We start from the raw sequence: 21,981 nt of genomic DNA, 5'->3' as shown, positions 1-21,981 counted from the left end.
GGGATGCTGCCAAAATACTTTATTTGTGAAAGGTCCACATGCATCTCAGTGTATCAGCATACAATTAATCCATTCACTGACGATGATCTCCAATGCTGAGGTGGACCTCTTCCTTGGCATAGTGTAGCACCCTCAGCTATGGGTAGGAACTAGAGCATTACAGGTAAATTGTATAACCTGTGCATTATTTGTCAAACTGGAACAATGGTTTGCATTTATTGCAGCATGAATGCCAGACTGGGTTGAGGTATCTTGGGTTGGGTGCAGGGAAAAAGACTGGATCTGAAGCTGCTCTTCCACTCATAGGAAGAATCTTTCCACTCACAAAAGGACACCTTTGATTCCAACACCAAAAAGGGGGTGGGGAATCAATTACAGCTATATAAAAAAACAAAGATACAAAAGACATAAAATGTTGTCTTAGGTGTGCCACAGCAAGAGTAACTGTACCAAGCAGTTACACAAAATCAATTGATGGAGATTTTCTCCAAAATGCATTGAGAACCAGAGTTACTTTTTCAGCTGCCATTTTCGCCTTCGGATTCAATCCTTATGTGATGCCGTGTAGTCACACTTAACAGTATGCAGCATTTTCCTTGTAAAAAAAAGCACCCCCAATTATGTTAAGAATTCTTCTTGCCAGCCCAGACTTCCAACTCAGCTAAGACCACTGATAGCTACTTCATTTGTTTAACATCATCACTCCTTGCAATTATCCTAGCACGATCCCTACATCAGTGAAGATATGGGTGGGTGTTACATGGTTTGGTCAGATCAGGGATGGGGTCTTTTGTAATAAGCAAGTGAGGGTTCTACTGCTTCCATGATGCCTCTGTTTACATCTGAGCACCTATCAGATATTTTGGGATGGAATTACATGTATTCTTCGCAAACACACATTTCCCAAAAACATATTTCAGGACTGTTTGCCAGTGTAATTATTCGCTTCAATGTGATTATGTCTGAATGAGACCCACAAAGAGAAATAATCTAATGCATTTGATTTTGTGGGGTTGATTTCAGGCCATCTGAAACACTGCAAGGTAGCAAACAAGTTTTCCACAAAATATATAGTTAAGCAGGTTTACTGTGGGCAGTCTGGCTTTCTTAAAGGCATATATTTATAAAGTATGTGTCTCCAAGTATATGCGTTTGTGTGTTTCATATTTTTTGCTTGTATACTTAAAAACCACAATGTGAGAGGTGGTGCATAGTGAACAGAAAACAAGATTTCTGTTGGTTCCCACTCACCTTGCAAAGTCTGAGGATTTGGAATGTATAACAACTACAAGTCCTAATCATCCTCTCCTCCACTGAAATAATTCCAGTGTACTTAGTGTGGAGATTATGCCACAATTTGCCCTGGCTCTCTTGCATATGGAGTAGCAAGAAAAAGTTTTTAACATTACTGTATCATTGTACAGTTTAAATCCATGGCTCAGCATGTTAACTTTATTGTTTGTGTGTGTGTGTGTGTGTGTGTGTATATATATATATATATGCTTTCGTAGATTTTCACGGGTACAGGAATGCAGGTTTTGGTGTCCTCGGGTGTCTTCCCGTGTAAAAGTTGGGGTGTCTAGGCGACGTTTCGACGAGGTCTCACTCGTCATCTTCAGGCTGGTGCTTTCGGCTTCTTGTTACTGGAACAGAGCAGGATCTCAGTGTTTGAGTTCCTATAAATACTGTTGAGGGGGTGTGGTGTATAGCCTCCAATGTTCTGGGCAGAGAGGAAGTTCCCAGGCTAGTGTGCCTTTTCTTCTTTTGTTCCTTAATTACTTGAGGGATATCTTGAGTGATTTCTTGAGTGATATCCTGAGTACCACTTAGGTGGGTCATTAGGTGTGGATTAGTTGCTAAAGTCTTTGTGTCTTGACCTCTTGAACTTTGTGAAGAGTTTTTCTGAGAAGATGGCTGTACTGCACTTAGTTGTGCTCTGGCTTGGCTTCGTGTATAGGGGCGAGCTGTGGTTTTGTGGCCTGTGTCAGCCAGATCTGTGTAGGGATTGCAGGGGGGTGCAGCATCCGGAGGTGCCACCATGGTTTGGCTACTGGATGGTGTCTGTAATTTATCTGTGGAGAGGGTCTGGGTTTGGGTCTGGTGTGGTTGATTGGTGATAGCGTTCTGTGTGCCTCTGGATCTGGTGTCAGTTTTTGTGGGGAGGGCTAATTTCCAGATGTCTGGCAAGCGGGATGTGTCGTCACGCTTGTTCATGTTGTGAGGGTGTTTCTCTATCTCGATGGCTTCCATGATTATTCTCTTGTGGTGATGTTCCATGTTAAAGAGCAATTTGGAATCTGCAAAATTAATTTCGTGTCCTGTTTCTTTCATGTGTTGGAAAAGAGAGGAAGTTTTTTCTTCTTTTTTGACGGCATTCTTGTGTTCTGCGATACGTGCATTTATTCGTCTGTTTGTTTGTCCAATGTACGTGGCTGGGCAGACTTTGCAGGGTATTTCATAGACCCCATGGTGGCACCTCCGGATGCTGCACCCCCCTGCAATCCCTACACAGATCTGGCTGACACAGGCCACAAAACCACAGCTCGCCCCTATACACGAAGCCAAGCCAGAGCACAACTAAGTGCAGTACAGCCATCTTCTCAGAAAAACTCTTCACAAAGTTCAAGAGGTCAAGACACAAAGACTTTAGCAACTAATCCACACCTAATGACCCACCTAAGTGGTACTCAGGATATCACTCAAGAAATCACTCAAGATATCCCTCAAGTAATTAAGGAACAAAAGAAGAAAAGGCACACTAGCCTGGGAACTTCCTCTCTGCCCAGAACATTGGAGGCTATACACCACACCCCCTCAACAGTATTTATAGGAACTCAAACACTGAGATCCTGCTCTGTTCCAGTAACAAGAAGCCGAAAGCACCAGCCTGAAGATGACGAGTGAGACCTCGTCGAAACGTCGCCTAGACACCCCAACTTTTACACGGGAAGACACCCGAGGACACCAAAACCTGCATATATATATATATATATATATATATATATATATATATATAGGCAGAAAAGGGTCAAATGCAAAGGAGAACAAAGACTAATGGGCTTAACCTATTTGGGGTTAATGAGATATTCAAGTAGTTTGTGGTCCATTTTCTATCTCACGGTATGCTTGTCCTTATATTTCAGCATACGAGGAAGATTTTGAAGCAGATGAAGAGAAATCAGATGGGAAAGTTAATGAAGAAGGACAGGCTGGTGATCAAATGAAAAGAATGTCAAAGTCACCCTCAGATGATGAAAAAGATAATTTAGACCATGAAAAGGAGAATAAAAAGTCATCACTGAAAGCTTCGCGGGCCTCTGACAGTGAACGAGATGAAAGTGATGGATACACCGGGAGTGACTTGGAGGAGGAGAGAAAACAAGGTTAGTTGTTTTCCTTAGAGTGGCATAGAATGAATGGCCTGATGCATGTTTAACTTGTTACATATGCCCTGTAATGGGTTATCTATTTTGTGGTTCACATTTAAGTACCCATTTGAATTACGATTGCTAAATTGATACAGAATGTGCCAGTCAGCACAAAATAAACAAAGTCTCCCAAGCTGCTTCTTTAAACCTCTTTTATCTCTCAGGTACTATATGAGAATGGCCAGATAGGCAGCAGCTAGAAGAGGAAATTTGGGTCTCTCTTCTCCAGTGTGTGTGAAGACAGAAATTAAGCTGTCTCTTTCAGACCACTTCCTTTGTTCCTCTTGAAAGGTTTCAGTCTCACTCCAGAACCCATTAACTTGGACAGGAATTTATGGTGCCCATTGAGGAGCGCGGTGTTATAATTTCTATTTAAAGTGTGCCCATGCTCACATACCTTGAATTGTGGATGTCCAACGTTGTGTAGAGTGGGATAGACCTCTAGCCTTCTCAAGCTCCCAAATATAGCTGGTGGGGGGGGGGAGAGGGGAGGAGCACACAGGGCTGGCCTAAGACATGTTGGCACCTGAGGTGGACCCCAGGACGACTCCTCCCTTTCCCTGCCAGGGGTGAAGGAGGCCAGGGACAATGCAGTGGAGTAAGATCAACATTGGGCTCTGTTGCCCTGGGTGGACCCTGCCTCCTGAAGCGGTCTCCTCACCTTGCCTCATTGCTGGGCTGCCCCTGGGAGTACAGGTTTCCTTTTTTTACCTTGCCTTCCCCTCTCATCCTTAAGACCTCCCACTTACACAGTAAATACATCTCATGTACTGCTGATTTCAGACAATGTTTGATTATTGTGATCCATAGATTATGGGCCTGCTCAGACACTTCTGTGCACTACTGCGAGACCAGGACCTTAGGGAAGGGGCCATTGCTGAGTGGTGGAACATCTCCTTCAGTGCAAAAGCTCCCAGATTCAACTTGATACTGGGAATGTCCCCTGTATGAAACTCTGGAGAGCCACTGTGTAGGCAGTATTGCACTACATGGACCCATGGTGTCTGACTCAGTATCCCAGAATGTCCCTCTTTTCCCTAGGGTGTCCCTATTTTCATTGGAGAAATGTTGGAGGGTATGGAGTTATCCGACCCCCAAGCCGTCTGAAGACAATCCTGTATAGCGAAGTTATTTTCAATGTTTAATGTTTTATTATGTTTTTATATATGTTGGAAGCCACCCAGAGTGGCTGGGGCAACCCAGTGAGATGTGTGGGGTATAAATAGGAAGATTATTATTATGGAATGGGACGTCCCTATTTTCATCGGAGAAATGGAGGGTATGGTATAAGGCAGATTCACATCAGGAGCAGGCCTTGCGTGTAGTGTGCTCCCACCACTGATGTGATATCATATCACCCTGTCCTGCAGTGTAGAACCTGCACAAACTCCCCCCTGCAAGATCCTTTTCAAACATTATAAACCTCCAGACACCTGCAGAAAAGACTGCTTGGGGAGGTGACAGCAGTTGTTTGTCAGTGTTTGTCAATGCTCCTTCTGTGTCCCTGTGTTCCAATTCACATGTTGCAATGAATCACTTGTGTCTTTTTGACATGAGCACATTCATGGTATTCTGTGAGTTCCTGGCTCGCTTTTTCCAGTAAAAAAAAAAAAAATTGAGCTAAAAGAGAAAGAGCCAATTAATTTGTAATGTATGAACTGGCATAATGTATGAAACTGTGTATAGTTTTCATCATATGCAAAGAAACATCTTGCATGGCAGCCTGTAGATGTCACTTTTGCATTGTAAAGTACCAGGCACCAAAAAACTATCACTGTATATGATAGTGAGAACCCATAGCAACAATTCTAAGGGCTCTCTCCTGCCATCCCTCTGGGCTCCATAGTAAGCAGGGCTTTCCGCAAGCCAAATTTTGGTCAGCGGTTGCAGCGTGACTCCATTTTGATCCAAGAATGACATGCCCACAACCTCAGGGCGATAAATATGCAGTCCTGTGCCTTCTGAGTTCTGTGCAGGGGACAAACACTCAGAATGATGAACCCTAGATAATTGTTACCACAAGGAAATTAAAATGCTGCGGAATTAGTTTTCAGTAGCATAAATAACATTTTTGGTAACCTCTGTCCTCCCCAGTCAGCATAACTGATGGAGATAATTATTTCCTTTATGTATTCTGAGCCGCACACCTTCATAAATAATCTAATGGGAAGCATGTATCTCATTTCCCATTCATTAATACAAACAGCGAAACGGGTCCAAAAGCTAGGCATGCTTTCAAAACAATGGAAATTGCAAGTGTTTTGGCTTTCCGTCGGCGCAGACCTGATTTCTTCCTGTTTGTTTCTTATCCTGCTGTTTCTTTTTGATACTGCCATAACTTACACCACAGTTGCTTGTCAAACTGGACCAGGCATTCTGTGTTTACTGCTCCCCTGAAATCTCTCCATTGAAATGCCTTCCATTTTGACAGGCTTTATCGGAGAGCTCTTTTCCCAAGCCAAACGTTAATGTAGCTTTTGTATTTGTATTTTCTGTGTGAAATAGGGAAAGGTAAAGCAGCTGACTGGGAAATGGACGCTGCTGCGAGAAAGATCCAGTGTTTCTATAGGAGGCACAAAAATCAACGGCAAACTCGGGGTGTCAGACCAGGTTTGCAGTTGGTCTGCATGGACGAATGTTTGTTCTGATCAAAGAGACTTTGATTTCTCTAAGCAGCCAGTGACCATGAAGGATAATCAGCTTGCAGCTTTGCTAATCATTTAAGAAATAATTACATGCTCTATCTTTTTTTAAAGGCTGGTGTTGCTTCTCAGGCTTGTGGTCACCTGGTACTGGGTGGCGTGTAGTTGCATTGCCTAAAAATATATATTGTGGCAGCCTTTGTTAATAGCTGGACTGATCTGATAACTGGTATGATTTAAGTCTTGGCAAATCATCTTACTTGGGGAATGAATTTTCCTTTTGCTGAAATTGCTAATAACTCTGAGGGTGCTCTTCCTCTTGAAAATGGCTTGGGTCATGGACAGCTTTCTTTTATGCAGGCATCTATCAGGGCATCTGCCCTCTGCTTAAGGGCACATCTCATCGTGGATGATGTACACCAGAGATTGGGAACCTGTGGCCTTTCAGAGCCCCAGCTAGCACAGCCAATGGTCAGGGTTGCTGATAATATCTGAAGACTACAGGTTCCCCCATCCCTGGTGTAGATTGTGTTTGGTGCTGGGTAGAAAGTCTTGCTTTGTGGCAGGGTCCTATCTCAACAGCTTTCTTCCTGCTCTTTCATTTTCGGATGCATAATTCACCTGCTTCTGATTAAATTCTCTTGTTTGGAATTCATTTATGTATTTTTGTTCCACCCAATGAATATTGCAAAAATGCTTCCTCATTTGCACAAATGGTCCACCCAAGTCATTAGGAGATGAAGAAGAATCTCCTTTACATAGCCTTACATTAATAATGTAGCTGCACAGTAAATACAGCTATTTGGAAACGTTTCCTTGCATCGGAGTGTGAATCGTTGGAATTCAACTTCAAAATGGAGAGGTTTAACATAAAAAGGAACATTATTGTTTCTTTCTTGTTTAGGACCAGGGTGCTTTGGCCATTAGAAGCAGACATATGTTAAAAAGTAAGACTTTAATCTTACAACACATATTTGGAAGGAAGTCCCATTGAGTTCTTTTGAGCAGGTAAACTCTGGATTATGCTTCATGCAAATTCCCCCAATGCATGAAGCTGCTCCATGTTTTTCCACTTGCTTCTGTATGGAGGAGACCCAGGTAGCCAGGACTGATATAGGCTCCTCACAATTTACCTAAAGTTAAATAATGTTGACTGATAACTTTCAGTTTGAAGTATTGGGATTAGAAGAAGAGCCACTCCTGTAAATGTGCTTGCAGCTGGAAAGCAGTGCTGTGGCTATAATAATAAAATAAAGAAAGGTATGTATTTATTGATTTTCTTTTTCATTTCACTCTGGAGGTAAATAACCGTAAGTAGAAACTGATTCTAGATTTGCCTTGGTTGTTTGACATCACAATTAGGTGGACCTGCTTCTTACAGTAGAGGCTGAGGTTCCCTTGGAACAACATCAGATATGTGGCACAACATCAGATATGTATGATCAGACCAAAGGTCCGTGTAGTCCAGCCTTCTGTTTCTTATAGCAACCACAGCCACATGCTTCCTGGAAGACCCTTGAATCTCCATTGATGTGAAACACAGTAAAATGCATGGACTACCTTTTAGGGTTGAGGACAAGGAAGGTGGCGTACTAAATTTCTAGCTGGATACAGGATTTGTACTCATGGTTATGAGTAAAGCAAATTATGGAAACCGTATTTATGTTGTTATCTTATCCTTGGCTCATGTGAATGGTTTCTTTTAAACCATAACATCTTCTTGTGTTTTTGATGCATTTCATTTGCATTTGCATCCTGAGTGATTTTGCCCTCACCATCAGTGCATTTGCTGTGGCACACTTTCTAGTTGTTGGAAGGTTACAGTTTCGAATACTGATTTGCTTGATTCTGTAAGCAACTCACATTTATGTGTAAACCTGATCCAAAGCTACTTTGCAATTCCTTCTGTGCTATAGGATGGAATGTAGCTACTCCCATACTCCCTCTAGAAGACTTAGCTAAGTCAGGAATGATATTTTTCTCCTGCGTACTTTTTTTTGAAGGAAATGTGAGTGAGCTCCAATATTCTGCTTTAATTATGAAGGGTCTACAAGGTATGCAAAGAAAGAATAGGTTTGAACATTGATATAGGTATAAGGAAATGAACATAGGATTAAATCGGCCTGTAGCTATAGTGGTCTGAAGTGGCGTGCATGAAGAAAGGCTTTGTTTGTGACACCTGTCACTGCTACAGTGCCTGTAGCACAAGTGTTCATGGGGCTGACTTGGGGTTTTCATTATTAATCCGCTACATGCACTCAGTTAATTATATTAAGACACATAACAAGCTGCACTTCTGGATAAGTAACTGATGAAGCCAGTAGTAAATTTCTTTTGACTATTGTTTCCTCAACCGTATGCTTTGTACAAAAATATGCTTGGCTGCTCATGCGTGTTCTGCTGCTGCTGCTATTTAACATTAATTCAGCATGCCATTCATTAAGCAGTTTTAAAAAATAGTTTTGTTTTAATTGTGGATTTAACTGGAAGCAGAGTAGATCTTGGCCCCTATACTCACTCCCAGCAGGGAGTTAAATAATGCACTCTGAGTTTTACAGATGAACAAATTTCAGATAAGTAGCATTTAACAAATATCCTGACCCATTTTGTGTGATAGTAATTGATCCATTCAGAGCAGAAATCCCAACGAGATATAACTTAAGTGGAATGATCATGCTAATTGGATAGGCGTGACAGTCTTTATTGAAGTGTTTTATTAATAGCATGCAAGACTGGTTAGGAAATGTGTATGTTTTGTAGCTAGAGGCTGTAGAAATGAGATGACCAACCATACTGGGTTAGCGCTTGCTATCACTTCAGTGATTACAGTTTTCATCATCATGGGCACCAGCCATAGCTTTCTTTGTTTTCCCATCCAGAAGTAGTTCGGTAACTACAGCAAAGTCATATAGGATTGTCTGCAGTTTCAGAGGAGACAGCTTATCATTCAAAAGAGACTGTCAGAGTAAAATTGGATACCACAGACCCAATGTTGTGCCATGGATGAAAGCTTAGTGCGGTTTTTTGGTTATCAGTTTGTCGCTTGCCAAGTGCAAATAGCAGTCCACTTTACAGTGTTCAGTGGCGTAGCGTGGGTTGTCAGCACCCAGGGCAAGGCAAGTAATTTGCGCCCCCTAACCCATGGATTTGTGCCCCCTAACCCGTGGATTTGCGCCCCCTAACCCTACCCCCCAGATGTTGCGCCCGGTGCGGCTGGCCCCCCTGCACCTCCCACGCTACGCCACTGACAGTGTTTGTGTTATGTGAACAATTAACAGCAAATAATTTATTAGAAATTCCCCTGGGGACTGAAGGAGCTGATTCATATCTGGTGGGGAAGGAGCTGTAAGTTCTGAGATGGGAGTTGGAGATTGGGGGCTGCCCTTGTGTCACCCTCAAGTACGTATGCAAACCAAATCAATATTAGGGCATTTTCTTCCTTCCTCCACTTCCTGGAATTCCCTTCTGTGGGTAAACCCACAATCACAAAGCCTCAATGACTGGTGACGGTGAGGTGAGAAGAAATCATAAGGAGTGCCATTGCAAGATTGGAGGATAAATAGCAGTGTGAATACAGGGGTTTTAATCAGAACTGTGGCATGGGCAGGAAGTCACATCTCCCTTTCCCATGTGCGTGGTCTTGATCCTGAGGGATGCCCCCTGCAGATGTAATTTAACATTTAAAACTAGACACATTCATTGTCATCAATCCGTTCGCATTTGTCTGGGTTGGCCTTTAGACTTTGCTTTCTCCCCAACATTCATTTTGCAAGTATTGCGATCCCCCTCCTCCTGTCTGGGGGTCAGTAAACATTCTTGCCTCCCCCCCCCCATGTGCATTCTGAAGTGGTATGGTCTAGGAATGCGTACTTCATGTATTTTGTCTCTGAGTCACATGTTGCATATTTGTTATCCTTCTTGCAGTCCTTTGAACTACCAGAAACTGGTGGTTTGTGGCCAGTTTAAGCAGGAATCGCTGAGAGTGTGACAATGATATGGCAGGCCTCTGCAGCTGTTCATGAGTAGCAAAAAGAGTAAATGTCCCACCAGTGTTCTAGTTCCATACAACTGAAGGCTACCTCTATGAAGCCCTGCTCTGGGTTCTGATGTGCTAATAGATTAATCTCATTTAACAACCCTGTATCTCAATTGTAAACATAGTACTCTGCACATGAAAAAATGAGAAAATAGGTCAAGTAATTCTTTCTGTTGGTGTAACAGTGCTCTTTACAGAATGACAATAAAGCACCCATTCGGGTCATTTTTATTGACACAGTCTAAAGCCATTACTTTAGAAGTTTTAATATATCCGTTGGCTTGATTTGTGTAATGTAGCCCAACTGCTGTTGGTGGGAATTGGATTCTCTTACTTCCTGGAGCAGTTTTCAGCAAGAAACAAAATAAGTTTCTGTCTCTAGTGTGTTGTTCCACACTGGAGGATGTGCTTCGGACATTCATTCCTAAGCAGATTTCCTTCCTTGCTTCAGTCGCCAGGAAAAATGGAAATTAGAGACACCTTCTGAAAACATTTACTAGAAGCCCATTTCTCCCTTCTTTCCACCGTCCCCCAATATCCAGACTTTATTGTCTGTAAGTTCCAGCCAATCAAAGGAAGCTCAGATACAGTATAGCAGTGCCCTGAAATACACAAAAGTAGCTGTTTTATTGACACCTCAAGATGGCTGAAAGTGATTTCACCTCTCACTGTCAGCATCCTTGCCATTGGCACACTTTGCAATTGTGGAGAATCACAGTTTTGAAAACTAACCTAGTTGATTCTATAAACAACTGAAGTTTACTGTACAAAACTGTTCCAGAGCTACTGTGAGATTCCTTCTGTGCTAGGATGTAACAAAGTTACTCCAAGACTCGCCCTAGAAGAAGACTTGGCTAGGTCAGGAACAATAGCTTTCTCCTGCATGCTCTCTTTTTGAAGGAAGTATGAGTGAGCTCCAATATTCTCTTTTCAGTATGAAGGATATACATGGCATGCAATCAAAAAGCAGAGTGAAAGCTTTGAACATTGAGATGTAGCTATTTTCCTGAAACCTCAAGTTGGCTGAAAGAGGCCTTTGCCTTAGTCATGACATGATGGTGACCAAAATAAAAGATTGTGTGCAGTTTTCAGATTTTGTTAGAATGTTGCTTTCCCCTACGTTTCCCTTAAATACCATAAACGAACGAAAGGAGGGAAATGGGGACACCTTCTGGGCTGGCATCAGAACCCAGCATCCTTGGGCCTTTGATGCCCAGCAAGGCCCATCAATGATGCCTCTCCTAGTCCCCTCATCTTCAAACAGATTCTGGCAGGATGTTCAAAGCAGCACTAGACAGTTGGGTCTATCTTCCTTTTCTTTTCTCAGTTTCCCTTACAGTGATGGTACCTTGGGGGCATTCTGTGAAATTAACATTTGCTAGGTCCATCTAGAGTGGTATTAAACTACCACATCCTGTCAGTGCATGGATTTCTGCTTGCGCAGTGGGACTTGCCTCCCTCTCCTCCCCTAATACCCCAGCCCCCAAACCTGCTGCAGTGGATTGGGGGAACAGATTTGGGGGAAGTGTTGTGGGGAGAAGGAGAGAAGAGTCCATTGCTCAAGCAGAAATCCTTGCACTGACTGAAGATTTGCGTAGTGGTACATTGGATACCACCCATAGGGAAGAATTCAGTGTCTCACTATGCTGTTCTGTCCAGACCAGCATTGTAGCTTGCCAAATGGAACAATCTCCTCTGCATGCTGTTCTGGGGTTTTTCCTGTCCCTGGCACGTGAACTAATTGTAGGCGAAGGGGGTGGGGCAAGCAAGGAGAGGAGATGGGAATGCCCCGTTGCACAAGTCCTTAGGTGGGCTTCCACTAACAGAACTCATCAGTTGAATTCCACCCTTAGGGTTTTCAGTACATAGTTACAGAGGATTTTGAGGGACTGCAATGCACATATTTCCTTGACTCTGTTTTTTACTAAAAAATAAAAATTGAAATGACGATAGGAGCCTATCCTTCATAAATAAAAATAAAACGATGGTCCGCTCCAATCTGTGCACTTTCTTGACAGCTTTGAATTTCAACAGCTGGTGCAGGTCCAAATGAAGGCGAAATTTCTCCAAATGTGGAAGATTTTAATAGTGTCTCTAGATAAATGAGAAACGGTAATCCTTATTTTTCCATGCAATATTTTAGTTGAGCGCAGGCAGAGAACAGGTCAGAGAAGACGGAACGTATGGTTTTCAAATCCTCGTAGACCATAATCCTGTGAATAAATCAGGATGACTCATTAGCTGGAAAGCAGTGCAGGCTGTTTTTGCTGAGGCAAACAGCTATTTCTCTATCAGGCTGTTTATGTTTTCAAAAAAACCTGATAATATTTTTAATGACCTGGGTTGCTGAAATGTCTCATGGCCTTTTACACACTTCGAGGCTGAAATCTAACGCTGCTTTAAGGTGGCTTTTGCACATGTCTCAGAGGCAAGTGGCAGCAGAAGGAGCGTGAATCACTCAAGCGCTCTGTTTAACCACATCCATATTCTTGTGTTCAGGGAGGAAAACAGATAGATCCTTCCAGGTATGATACGCATTTTCCAGATGGATAGGTAGAATTATGCATCTTCTGTGTGTGTGCATTGTACACATTGTCCCTTCAGATGAGAACCTCCCTTGGGAGATGGGAGTGGAAGTATGAGTCAGTCTTTCTTCTCCTTTCACCATTTCTAAAGAATATTCAAACAGACACTGAAGCTGAAGGTATATTTATTATTAAATTATTAAAAGTGTTTCTGCTTATCTTTCCAATCCAATAGATGGCACTCAAGGCCTCCTTTCATGCATTTGATACTATTAGCTGGCACCAATGACAAGCTTAAAGCACAAGATGTGATAAGGTTCCCTATGTCTGTGTTTTGACCAATGACAAGCTGCCATAGATAATTAAATCTTATCACTTTCCAGCCTGGTTTTTAATTTGCTGCAGTTTTCTGAGGGAGCGATTTGTGTTAACCTACAACTGGTCCACACAAAATAAGACAGGCATGGGTGCCTTTTAAAGCAGCTGTCTCTGTGTAGCATGTTGAAGTTTTTCTCTTTTCTTTTTAAGGCTATGGTGACATTAAAAAAAAAAAAACCACCATGCTACCCCACCCTGAAGTATGCAGCAAATTTCTTTGTGTGTGCCATTGGGCTGCCACAGGAAACAATCTTTAAATGACCTTCATGTTGTGTGCTTGTTAGTGCACCAGCCCTAACATGTTTCTTCTCTTGCATTAGTGCACCAGCCCTAACATGTTTCTTCTCTTGCATTAGTGCACCAGCCCTAACATGTTTCTTCTCTTGCATTAGTGCACCAGCCCTAACATGTTTCTTCTCTTGCATTATTACATTACCATGTGGATTAATATGAAGACTTGCCTTGACAGTCCTGGTTGATGAAGATAGGCTAGTTGGAGGAGCGAGATGCTCACATTACCTCTGGGTCTCTATCTGCTTTGTTGCTAAACATATCTCCTTAAGTCATTAGGGGTGTTGATCCAGTATCCTCCAGTAACATTAATCCCCCCAAAATAAACATCCATTCAGTATGCTGAAGGTTATGTTAATATTTATCAAATGCATTAAGTGACGCTGTCCATTTGTTAGAGTGCTGAATCTGGACCAGTTTTATTGAGTTCTGGCTCCAATTGGTTCACTGATTGACTATGTACATTGATTAGCTATATGTTCTACAGCCTGCTTCCCATATGGAAAAGAGAGATTTTAATGACCACCTCACAGTAGTGTTTCATTCATTCTTATAATATTTATTGGAAAATGCTTTACATTACAGAAGTGCAATGAAAGAATAAAGAAAACCCTGCATTTTTGCTCAAGTAAACACGTTTTCCTCCCCGCTCCCCTTTACAAAAGAATCACAAGCCCTGCAGAATATTCAGAGTAGCACAGATGGAAAGAATAATTTAAAATATTAGCAAAATTTACAAGTAATTATCGGAAGCAGGCAGGACATGAAAGGAGCTCAGAACTAAGAGCTGCATTTGATCGAAAACACAAGAATATAATACGTTACAGTATTGATTTTAGTTTTGTCTATAACGGATTTCCAATGGATTCTATTATTCAGTTGAAATGTTAGGTATTTGCAAATGAATGAACTTTGTTTGTTGAGGATTTATTGCAAATGAAATTAGAAGCTGCAGCATTTTATAAAGTGATACTGAGTAGTCCGTAGTCTGAATCCGTGCTTGAGCTTTCCCTTAACTGGGTGGCATTATCAGAAAAGACTACATAAGTGTCCAGTCTGAGCAAGGTGTCTGCTCTCAGTTCTTGGATACAGGGACAAGGTTGTAGAGCAAACAGACAAGGATAAGGCTAGAGCAAGTCAGGTCTGAGAGGCCAAAGGTAGGGGCATAATCAGTACAAGGGACATGGATAAACTAGGGCTAGGACAAGGCACTCATCACAAAAAAAGTTGTTCGGACTGATGGGGCAGCTCTCAGGCCAGACCATTATAGGCCCAGGTGTGCAGGCATTGATTGACCTGTCAATTCAGCTGACAGCTCATTCAGTTTAGTTGGGGCTCATGCTTAGCCTCACTTACCCTTTGCCCCACTCTTTCCAGGCACTGGTTCATGCTTAAAAGCTCCATGTCCAAGCTTTTTAAAAAAAATGCCCTAGAGCTTTCCCCACATAAAACTTCTCTTTAGTGCTCCATTGGAGCAAATATCAATTCAGGTTTTTTGCTGATTTCCTGGGAAAAGTGGAGGAAAAATAAGAGTGGAGAAGCCCTTCATCTGCCTGGTTCAAGACCTCCTTTCCTCAGTGCCTTGCAGTAAATGAAATACTTTCTGAGATCCCACAGGATCATCTTGGCCCTTGTGATACTTTTCCTGATTTGCAGTATACACTCAAGTTGAGTTTCTAACATTGTGGTCTTAACTCCCAAGCATTTGGAGTGATTTGGCTTTTCAATTTCCTTTTTACCAACCTCCTCATTTTGGGGACATTTCCTCTTTTGAAATCAAATGTGACCTTGTTGGATTTCCTTGGTGACCTAGCCATTTACATGTATATTTAATTTTACAGCTTAATGGTCACAGTTCCCCATTGGCTCAACAATGCTTAAATCTTGCACCAAGTCCTGTATGCCACTCAAGATTAAGTCTAGGGTCACCGCCCTTCTGGTCAGTTCCAAACACCAACTGTTCTGGAGCACTGTCATTTAGGATACCTAGAATGTTTATCTCTTTGTCATGACTAGAACACATATGTAGCCAGTCTATGTGAGGGTAGTTGAAGTCACCTATTACTACAAGGTTTCCACTTTTAGAAGCTACCTTGGTTTCATTCATCATCTCAAGGTCTCCTTGAGCATTTTGCCACTGACCTAGCAGCTGGCATTTTATTCTGAATTGTAATTTTATTGCCCCCCTTTTTACACCACCTTGTGCATGAAAGGGGTTACAGATATATTTCAGGGGGGGGGGGAAATACGGTTACTGATTTTTTCCCCCTGATGCTGTGTTTTAGCACACAGGAATCATTGAGCAAAAGCAAAGTGAATAAGGATTTCAGCAAAACTGTGCATTTTTTATCTTAGGCACAGGCGCTGATGTTGAAGATCCTCAAGTGAAAGACCTGGGCAAACGCACCCCAAAACAGACAGACAACCCCTTTTAAAAGGAGTTACACAACCTCCCCCCCGCCCCCTGGCACCTTAAATACAGCAAGAAAAGGAAGCAGATAGATCAGTGAAAACAAGCCTCTCTTGCCTGGCATAAAAGTAGCTAAGGAATATTGGAGACAGCTTTATGCTGATCTTTAATGTACCCATAACAGCAGACTCAGAGGCAGGAAGTTCTTGACTACTCAATCCCCCAGAAATATTTTAAAGAGTAGATGCCTAGATTGAACTCATTCTTATAAAACCTGGTGCTTTAGCGCTAACCTGAAGGGCTCTCACATCCCCCTAGCAACACTTTGTGCTGCTGTGAGGAGAGGCCTGTTTCACACACAGCCCTAGGTTTCTCCACAAGACCCTCCAAGCAATGATTTTAAGCGCTGAGAAGAGGTAAGGTGCCATTGAAATGAAATTGTGTTTTACTCTTTGTAGACAGGAAGGTTGCTCGCTCCCTCTCCTCCAGCAGCATGCCATACAGCAGCGAAAACGACTCCGACCACGAGATGGGAAAGCGAGGCCGCAAGCGAGAGAAGACCGACAGGCATTCAGGGTATGAAAGTGAAACTGCAAAGACCCAAAGAGAGGAAGGCCAAGGAACCGACGTGGAGGAAGAGCCAGACATGGGGGACGCCCCCAGCAAAGCAGCCAGAGACGTGCCACGCACCTCTCACAAAGTCAGGGAGGCAAGAAGTCAAGACTCAAGTCCAGGCAGTGAGGAAGGCAAGGTTGTAGGTTCGGTGCACAGGAGTATGAGGGACGACAGGGAGAAGGATGTCTTAGGGCATTCTGAACACAGCCGTCGAGCAGAGACCAGAAGCAGAGGACCTTCTGAAGATGAGGATGAAGGTGGTAAGTATGGTCTGCAGTCAGAACTCTGATGGGTCCATTGCATACAAGAGTGGGTCATTGCTTGTTCTTCACTGACTGCATCCTTTTGCATTCTAAGCTTTGATGATGGCATGTGAAACACAACATTATTGTTAGAACAATGTGATTCCCCACCCCCAGTTTACTGTGTGTGCCAAATTGCTGGCAGTGTCATGCACTGAAACTTCCATGCCATGCTGTTGTTTCGGGTGCTATAATTGTGGTCTGTGTGATTTAACATGTAAGGCTTTGGCGAGCTTTCCTCTTGTCTCCATCACTATCGTTTGCGTGGCATTTTGTGACAGCTGAATTTATTACTTTCCTCGATGGAAAACGGAGACAAGCAGGTGAAATGGATCTGAGATCAAGCAGTGCCCAAACTTGATTGCCATCCCGTCTGAAAGCACAGCTGGAAAGGCTATTTATCAACATAGGGAAAAACAATTGCATCAAACGAAGTTAATTAGTGTATACTTCTTGTAGGTTCAGAGACATAATGACATCTAAACCACATCCTTGTGTTCTTTTATTGTTTGGAGTGATGAATATGTGAGACACGAGATAAAAGTTTCTGTTCCACATTTTTTTATTGTGAGATTATGGACAAGTTTCATAGCTTTAAACTTAGCAAATTAAAGATAGGAGTATAGGAGTCTGCCTTATATCCAATCAGACTATTCATCCTATCCAGTATTGCCTACTCTGACTGCCAGCGACTCTCCAAAGCCTTAAGCAGAGGTCATTCATATCACCTGCTATCTGACCTTTTAAACTGGAGATGCCAAGAATTGAATTCTGGGCCTTCTGTACACAAAGCACATGCTCTATCAACAAGCTATGGTATGGCCCCTCCTCTAAAACCATATATATAATTATTATTATTATTATTTTGGATCATAAAATGCATACTGTTTGCACAATCAATTCCTATTTTTTCTGGGTCTAAACCCCTTGGAGGGAAAGAAACAATTAAGGTGTGTATTATTATTATTATTATTATTTAACTGTAGATCATAGTGAAATCATTCTAGTCACTTAATATCAACCCATAGTGATGCAGACACGAAAGAAAGCCATAAGTCACGCTAACTCTTCTGATTTGTATTTTTATCTGCAATCATCTGGTGGTGAATTATACAGTGATCTTGCTTCCTATTAATAGACATTGATGGTTTACTTCTTATTGCTTTGTGCTGTTCAATGGAATAGTTTGGCATGTGCAGAATGTTATGAAAATTGGAATGGTTTGCAAACATCTTTGGGCTGGGTTGCTTTTCATTGCCTTGCAATTTGTTATGTATCTAACACGGAAGAAAATTGAAAAAAGAGAGCGAAAAGTACAGTTCTGGATGATTATGCTGAATTATTTATGGGTGTTTTAGTTGTTTGAAATCTTTCCCTTCATCCATATGCTGGATTCTCAATGTGAGCAACTTCCCAATTAGACTGTTAGATGAGATGAATATTTAAGTACTGTTGAAGAATGAAGTTATTAACCACTTAACAAGTACACACATAGGATTAAGTGCTCTAATACAAAATGGAAGCATGGAGTAATCATGTGGGTTGAGTTAATGGCCTGCCACAGATTTTAGTGCAGAAGAGTATCATCATTTCTGTTTAACTTAGATTTCTGAACATGGTAATTAAACAGTTGTTTGATAGTCCTGGATCTGAATTAACATAGCATTTAGCAGAGGATGTCTCCAGACTCTACTGCTGTGGTAGCTGGAGGTGTTGAGATTTTTGCCTGGCTACTGAAATTATCTTCTGCCTCTCCCTTTTTTCTTTCTTTTTTTGGAAAAGGGTGTCCCCCCCCCCCAGTCTGCTGAATGTCTGCTTGAATAGGGTTGATCATGGCTCATATAGGGGGAGACGAAAGAATAGGAAAAACAAAAATAAAACATGTTCAGTGGACTTTATTTTGTAGCAAGAAAGAGAAACCCCCCTATAGAAGCAGGCTTCCATGTATGTTGAGGGTGCAGGGGTCCATTCTGGATGAGCATTTGGATCTACATCTACATATTGTGAGCTGCCTTGGGTCCTATACTGGTAGAAAGGCAGGACTGAAATAAAATAAAATAAGTACATCTTAGTAATAACAATAATAATTTTATTATTTATACTCCACCCATCTATCTGGGTTGCCCCAGCTGCTCTGGGTGGCTTCCAGCACATATAAAAACATAATAAGACATCAGATATCAAAAACCTCCCGGTACAGGGCTGCCTTCTGATGTCTTCTAAAAGTTGTATAATTATTTGTCTCCTAGACACATCCAGACCCTTCCGCCACTGGTTGTAGGCAGCATGACTAGAATGGGATAGGTGCCAGTGTGTGCATAATTTATTGCAGCATGAAGCCTCTCACTGCAATGACCTACCTGTTTCACCCATGCTGCAGAACTGGAAGAAAATCATCCTTACACACCAAGTGGTTTAAACTCCTTGTGTACAAGACTTGTTCACAAAGCAATACTGGGGAGGGTTCAGATCCCAATGGGGCTAATGAGGTGTGTACACCTAGGCAGAACCCATCAGGCTTCCTCTTTTAAAAGGAACCTACCCTAATTCCAGAGAGCTTTGCAACTTTCAGCAGTGATTTCTTTTTATATACATGTCGTTTTGGAGACGAGAAGAAGAAAAAAATCTTCTGTTTCTGTTTCGGGAATAGTGGTTGCTAAGCTAATAGGAATGCAATATTAATAATACATACTCTGTTAAGAACAAGTAAAATGTAAATAAACTTTATTGCATAAGCACTGAGGTTACAATGAAAATATTAGCACAACTTTAAACTGTGTCATGGCCTAATACTAATGTGGTGGAAATGTAGCAGAATAGGACATGTTGCTTCTCATGTGTTTAGGAATATCAAATGTTTGTTGAAGCATGGGGATTTGCATTCGGATCTGCCCATGCATCAAAATGAGATGAAGCTCACAAGCTATTTAACCTGTTTAGAGAATTGATGGAATCATTGGAATTGCATCTGGAAACTTAGTATTCAAAAATGTCCTGAGTTTATCTGCAGGTTTTCTATTGTCTTGTTATTTTGGTTTGTGTGCAAATTAAAAATATTACTGAACAAAAAGATCACCTTATGATCTGGTGGTATTTTTTGTAACTTGTGTGTAGTAGTAGTAGTAGTAGTAGTAGTAGTAGTGACAGTTGTTGTTTTGTATTGTGGAAATTCCACTGCATGCAATTTTAATATCTGTTGGATGGGATGCTATTTGCTTTATGTATGTGTTTACTGCATCCATGTGGGTGATGTGGATTTTAATTGGCATCCTTAATTGCTAGTAGAGTAACCTGTAGGCCAGTGTGTGATCGGCATTTCCCCAATTTCTCTCTTTTGCTCCCTGTTTTGTGATTGCTGTGCTATTTTTTGAAGATGGCAAATCCGTCAAAGAGAAAATAGCTGAGGCCATGGAACATGATCGACTTTTGAGTTCTGAACCTGAACCAAGTGACTCCAGTACGGAGGATGAGGAGGAGGAGAGCATAGCTAAGAAAGATAAACATAAAGGAGATAAACATAAAGGTAAAATCAAATGATAAAGCCTTAAGTGCCACAACCCATTCCAATACTGGTTGATCTTTATTATTTTTATTTTATACTCTCATCTCATCCTTCTTTTAATTTCCTTCATTTTGTAGTTTTGATTGTGTCTGAATAACTAGCAACAAGAAGGTTGCTTGTTTAGGCTGTTTGGAGGCTGGCTTGTGTGTTTGAGTGTTTTTGTGTGCTTTGCCATGTCTGATACAGCATATTTCTTAAATTCTTAAAGCTGCACTGATCAGACTTGAACCACCAGGTTGGAATGAACCCACCTTTTAACTAGTATTCCCATTAAGGAAGAGCAAGCAAGCACCAAAAATGTTGCCTTCTGCTAGATGGTATGGGGAGATGTGGAGCAGAATCAACAACACATGTCCTGCAATGCCCGGTTTGAGCCTTAATTACCCAAATTCTACTTGAAAGTCTTGGTCTACATGATAGATAGGCATGTGCTTGACTAGATTAATGGAGGAGGATAAAGAAGAAAGCTTTTGATGTTTCCTCCTACTTCACACTATACTGTACAAATTTTACAATTTCCATAAACAATTTTGTCTCTAGGGAAATGGTGGTTTTTCCTAACAATACTGCTTCACTCCCCTCACTACCTCCCTTGACCTTCTGGCTGAATTATAACCACTCTCTCCAGCTCTATTCCCCTCAGATGCAGCTTTTTGATTCCAGGATTTGTCTGGTATGATTGCATTGTTCATTGAACATCACACATAAGGGCATAGATGGATGCCATCAGCACTTCAGCTCCTACAATTTTTCCTGCAAAGTGTTTAGATTATACAAGCATACAAGTCAGGAAGAAGCCATTTCTCTGTATAGATGTCAATATGATTCTTTCCACTCCTTTATATCCTTTAACATTTTAGAACATGATTTATCAAATGTAGTTTATCAAGCATAATTAATAACATGTAGGCTTGTGAAGTACCTCCCAACTTAATGACAACAGCTCCAACAGGAAAAATAAAGTTAGGCTACAGCCTATATACCCTTTGCTGGGTGGAAAATTGGACATGCATAGGATTGGACAGCCAGTTCCACTACTGAAATCAATGAGAACAGTTAATCCCAACCTGCATAAATTTCATTAGTATCAAATGCACTTTGCACAACGAGTCTTTTTTTGATCAGGTTGTGGAGTAGTGCTCCCTTTTCTTTTGATACTGGGGTCCCAGTTGTTTTTTGAGCACTCCATTCTCCCACTCTTGTATGTGTGTGTGTACGTATCAATATATATATACTTGATTTAATGGCTGCCAGATGCCTTTCATCTCTGCAATGCTATCATTCAGCAACTCTTCACTTGGTATGGAGCTATTCTGCAAGATGAACTTGCTGTCTGAGTATTTATATTCCAGTTTCAGTGACATGGCTCTCTTTCAATATCTGTTCATGGGCAAGGCTATTGGGAAAAGAAGGGTTGACTGGCAACTTTCTGCTTATATAGAAATTGCTGCTTCTAAAAAAATGTGGGAGTGGGCAGAAACATGTGGCAGTTTCTTAAGCAGGACAAAATGGGTCAAAGCAGGAGAAGGCGCCTTCCTGTATTATTGTGCCTTGACTTCTATAGAATCATGTGGGTCCAGAAAATTAACATGTCCTGTGTATTCCCACGAGGTAGCTTCCTTCACACATCAGTCCCTCATGGGTTAATCCACACAATCTAGCCCACAAGTTGTCAGTGCAGGATCTCATCAGATGATTCACAATGGCTAAGCCAAGCCATTCTCTGCAAGGAAGGTTGAAAAATATGACACCTTTCATTGCAATGTATTTTTTTTTAAAGAAAAAGCCCAAC

The 21,981-nt window shown here is 41.6% G+C and overlaps 1 protein-coding gene across 7 annotated transcripts in view; it reads left to right on the top strand.

Annotated features, from left to right (window-relative positions):
* ERICH3 (glutamate rich 3) overlaps positions 1 to 21,981 on the top strand; it is a 62,164-nt gene that overhangs the window by 33,183 nt on the left and 7,000 nt on the right. For all 7 annotated transcript variants that reach the window (XM_081914621.1, XM_081914620.1, XM_081914618.1 and 4 more), the window contains 3 exons: positions 3,144 to 3,383; positions 16,169 to 16,585; positions 20,001 to 20,150. In XM_081914621.1, coding sequence (XP_081770747.1) covers positions 3,144 to 3,383; positions 16,169 to 16,585; positions 20,001 to 20,150 — 807 coding nt within the window. The remainder of the gene's footprint in view (positions 1 to 3,143; positions 3,384 to 16,168; positions 16,586 to 20,000; positions 20,151 to 21,981) is intronic.

The sequence above is a fragment of the Podarcis melisellensis genome (genome assembly GCF_964234715.1).
Source record: "Podarcis melisellensis genome assembly, chromosome: 6".
Classification (NCBI taxonomy): domain Eukaryota; kingdom Metazoa; phylum Chordata; class Lepidosauria; order Squamata; family Lacertidae; genus Podarcis; species Podarcis melisellensis.
Note: the sequence above shows the minus strand (reverse complement) of the source record. Positions and strands in the feature narration are given on the sequence as shown.